The following is a 3,945-nucleotide window of genomic DNA, read 5'->3' on the forward strand; positions in this document are numbered from 1 at the left end:
TCCACGTTCCCGCGTAACAAACCAGGAGGCAGAAGGGGGAGATCTAGCCTCGCATCCCGGGTTTGCAAGGAGTCGAGCAGGGTGCGGTGGGGCGTAGGAGTGAGTGCTGGGGTGCAAAATGAACTTGTCGGAAAATGCAGGTGGGTCTGCATTTGGAGAACATTCTGGCCAGGCTTTAAGTCCCAGAGCAAAGGATCTAAAGGCAGACCCGGAGAGGCAGCCTCCAGGCCTCAGACCCGCGATCACGCCCTCCCCTTCCCGCACCCACGCAGCCTCTCTTTCCAACTTGCATTCTCAGCATCGGTAGGATTCGTTTTTAAAACAAAACTAAAATTAAAGGGAAGCTCCCAGACTCCATTTCTTCCTTCGGGTCTAGAAGATCGGGAAGGGGACAAGGGACGGATCCCCTGGGCTGGACCCCGCGCATCCTAAAGCGGCTGTCATGGCGGCCACAGTGGCTTTCCTCGCCCTCCCCGCCGCCCGGCCCCAGCGCCATTTTGAGCATCTTCCTTGCTTCCCCATCTCCCACCAGATCTCTTCCTCCTCCTCCGTCCCTCCCTGCAGGCTGCACGCCTCCCGCTGCTGTCCGGGCTACCCTGGGCTTGTCGCGCCGCTGCTCCTCGGAGGCTCGTCCAGCCCCAGCCTCAGGATGACAGGGGACAGAAGAGCACTTCTGACCGTCCGAGCGCCACATTCTCAGCTGGCCTTCTTTCTCTCCCACTTGGAAGCCAGTTCCCAACCCTGGACATGGGGCCCTGCTTTTGGATAAATCCCCCTCCTCCACACTCCACCCCTCGGATACCGACAGACCCCAGGACTCAGGCGGTGCACACAGGCCTCAGGATGCCCGCATTCGGAAAACGCCCCTCCACCCCGCTTAGAGCAATGAAGCAGAAGCCGGGGGAGCACTCCCCCTCCTTTCTGCACACCCCCTTCCGGCCTCAGCATACCCTGTCTGCCCACCCGCCCACCTTTAGGTCTTAGCAGAGGCCCTGGAACACCCACTGAGGGTGAAAGGCCGTCTGTTGCGGGGTGGGGAGCTGACCGAAGTTTCCAGAAAACTTCCGACTCTTCCCGAATTCGCAGACAGAGAGGCGGTGACCAAGTGGAGCCACCTTTGTACCACCCGGGACTTCACCACTCAGGGGGCTTTGTCGCCGCACTCTGCGGCTTGTCCTGGAGGGGAGGGCTGGCCTTGGGGGTTCTAGGAAAGGGGCAGGGTCCCAACACAAGCACTTCCTTGTTTTCGTATTATAAAGACATTTATTTCATCTATGAAAATAATGTACAATAAATACTTTCCCCTCTTCCTATTATTAAAGAATTCCAATAAATAATCTACAGTCTAAAACTTAAAAACAGAGGAAAATAAGTCCCTCTAGTTCTTTTTAAGAAAGTCCCCCCTAGAGTTTAATTATTCCTGAGATTTCGTTGGAAGAAGTCTATCAAACAGAATTTTTCTGCGTAGGTCTTAAAAGAAGCCCAAGCGCCCAAGAGTTTAGAGAAAAAAGGGGAGTGGGTTAAACGCTAATTCAATAATACCTGAATTTTAGCAAAACACTTAAGTCTACGGGACTTGGGGGAGGAGTGCCTCAGTTTTTCCTGCAGGCGCCCGAGGTGGCCTGGGGTGGAAAGGGCGAGGAAAACGGGTCAGGGGAACTGCAGGTCGATGGCACAGAGCGTGCTGGTAAAGAAGTCCAGCTCCTCCTCGGAAAAGGGAACCGGGCTATCAGGCGAGCCCTGCAAGGTGGGCGAGAGGCTTCCGGAGAGCTGGAGACAAGAGTCAGCCGCGAAGAAGTTGAGGTCGGGCAGGAAAGGCGAATCCTGGGGCTCAGGGAAGGCGTCTTCCAGCAACAGCTCCGGCTCCAGCCCGGCAGCCCCGCGCAGCGCGCAGCCCGGACTTGGCGCCCCCGCGCCCTCCATGCGAGCAGCCAAAGGCCGGGGGCCCGGGACGCCAGCGGGCCCGGGTGCGACCTCGGGCGGGTGACAGCAGGCTTCGGGCGCCGCCCGCGGGGCCGAGGTACGGCCCGGGCTGGCCGCGGGCTCCTTGGCAGGGTCGCCGGTGTCGTCCAGGGCGCTCGGGCAGGCTGGCTCCCCGTCGGACGGCTCTCGATGCTGCGTCTGCCTCTTGTGTTTCATGCGCCGGTTCTGGAACCAGACTTTGACCTGCCTTTCGGTGAGGTCCAGCAAGGCCGCGATCTCGACGCGGCGCGGCCGGCACAGGTACTTGTTAAAGTGGAATTCCTTCTCCAGCTCCAAGAGCTGCGTGTTGGTGTAAGCGGTTCGCAGCCGGCGCGCCCCGCCGCCGCCGACCTCAGGCAGTCCAGGACCATCTGCCGGGAAAGCAGTCTGGGCGTCAAAGCGGGCCGCAACCACCGCCCAGCCTCAATGCAGCCGAGTTAGAGGCTACCCCTCCGCCAAAAACAGGATCAGCAATACCTTTCTCCCTCCCCCACCGCAGCCGCTCTCACTGCTTTTCTGCCGCCCCCCCCACCCCACCCCCGTCTCTCCCTTCCTGGCCCGGCAGACCCTGCCCAGGTCAGGGCAAAGCATTCAGAGAGCCGCCCACGGGTCGCACAGGGGGCAGGGAGCCGCTTCTTTTCGCCCCAGAATCTCAGAGTTCCCCTCCCAAGTCCTCCGAGTGGACCCCTCAGTTCGATACTTTCCAACTCAACCCGGGGAGAGGGTTCATAAAGAAAGATTATTCTTCACCCCATTTTCTCTCTAGCTCTCAAATTCCCCCTCTTCTCCTAGGACTGGGGGAGGGGGAACCGCGTCTCCTCCTGCCCCAGATGCAATCCCAGCAAGAGCACATTCATTTCCCTACACAGGTACGAGTGAAAACCCCAGTGCAATGCTTTTCTTCTAGCAGAGAAAAAGCTCTTCCCAAACCATCTCCCAGAGTCTGTTGTAAGAAGAAAAAAAAAAAAAACGCTGGCAGCGGCCTGGCCTGAACCCCAGAGGGATATTCTACTTCCCCGTCCCTGGAATTGAGGGGAGCAAGGAACCCCAACCGGCTCGCCACCTTTTCTACCTCCCCCCACCGCTCTTTCTCCCCGTCTCTTCTCCATGGCCATCACCCCACCCCCACACCGCTTACCCACCTGCTGGCGATCCGACCCCGGAGGCCGGGACGGAGGAGGCGGCTGGAGAAGGAGATGTGGCGCATTGGCTGGCTTTCTTGGCGGATTTCTTCTCTTTCATCCAGGGGAACTCGGGGGCCGGGGGGGCGACGGGGAGCGGCGGTGGCGGCGGCAGAGCGGACCCATCTTCGGCTCGCTTTTGGCTCCTGGGTCTCTGAAGGGTGGAGGCGCTGGGCTGAAGGCTGGGGAAGGCTTGCTCGAAAGGAGGAGGAGGAGGAATTAATGTCGACTCCTTGATTGATGAAGTTTGAAATGTCTCCAAGACAGCGGGGAAGGAAGTCAAACACTCGGCGAGCGATGGCTGGCTGTTTATAAACCCAATCTCCCTCTCAAATTCAGAATTCATGGCTTTCAATGGTGGGGGAGGGGGCCTGCTGGGGGGGGCGTCAGGAGGGAGGATCGGAAGGGACCCCCCCTCTTGCCCCCCCCAGGTTTATGTGATGGAGCGATTTTGGAAGGGGGAGATTTCGCTCTCTCTCTTTTTTTTTTTTTTTTAATTTTGGGCCTTTATAATTGTATATTGCTGATAAATACAAGCGTATGGGGACTCTGTCTATTAAACCCAGTACTGTGGCGAAATTGCAGGGAATTCGTGGTCACGGGACCGGCCTCGGCCAATCGCTCGCCTGGGCCTGGTGGAAAACAGAGAGCATTATTTGCTTTAATTGATTCAAAAACTCCAGAGGACCACGACCTGGACACCATGAGCCCCCAGTTATACACCAGTGCTTCACGCCCCCCTCCCCAGTGTCTCCCTTTCTCCAGAAAGCTACAGCAGACCAACCGCCATCCCTTCCCAGGA

The 3,945-nt window shown here is 58.3% G+C and overlaps 1 protein-coding gene across 1 annotated transcript; it reads right to left on the bottom strand.

Moving 5' to 3' along the window:
• Positions 1-1,650: 1,650 nt before the first annotated feature.
• HOXB2 (homeobox B2) lies at positions 1,651-3,489 on the bottom strand. The gene is made up of 2 exons (XM_003414667.3): positions 3,105-3,489; positions 1,651-2,333 (listed from the first exon to the last, which is right to left on the bottom strand). The coding sequence occupies exons 1-2, from the start codon at positions 3,487-3,489 to the stop codon at positions 1,651-1,653; spliced, it is 1,068 nt and encodes a 355-aa protein (XP_003414715.1).
• Between the last annotated feature and the right edge of the window lie 456 nt (positions 3,490-3,945).

The sequence above is a fragment of the Loxodonta africana genome, chromosome 18 (genome assembly GCF_030014295.1).
Source record: "Loxodonta africana isolate mLoxAfr1 chromosome 18, mLoxAfr1.hap2, whole genome shotgun sequence".
Lineage (NCBI taxonomy): Eukaryota > Metazoa > Chordata > Mammalia > Proboscidea > Elephantidae > Loxodonta > Loxodonta africana.

What these genes read in the sequence shown, in the direction of transcription:
- HOXB2 (XM_003414667.3), bottom strand. Translation starts at nt 3,489, where the DNA reads ATGAATTCTGAATTTGAGAGGGAGATTGGGTTTATAAACAGCCAGCCA. An exon ending in CGGGGTCGGATCGCCAGCAG is followed by an intron (nt 2,334 to 3,104) that starts GTGGGTAAGCGG and finishes CTTTCCCGGCAG; the next exon opens with ATGGTCCTGGACTGCCTGAG.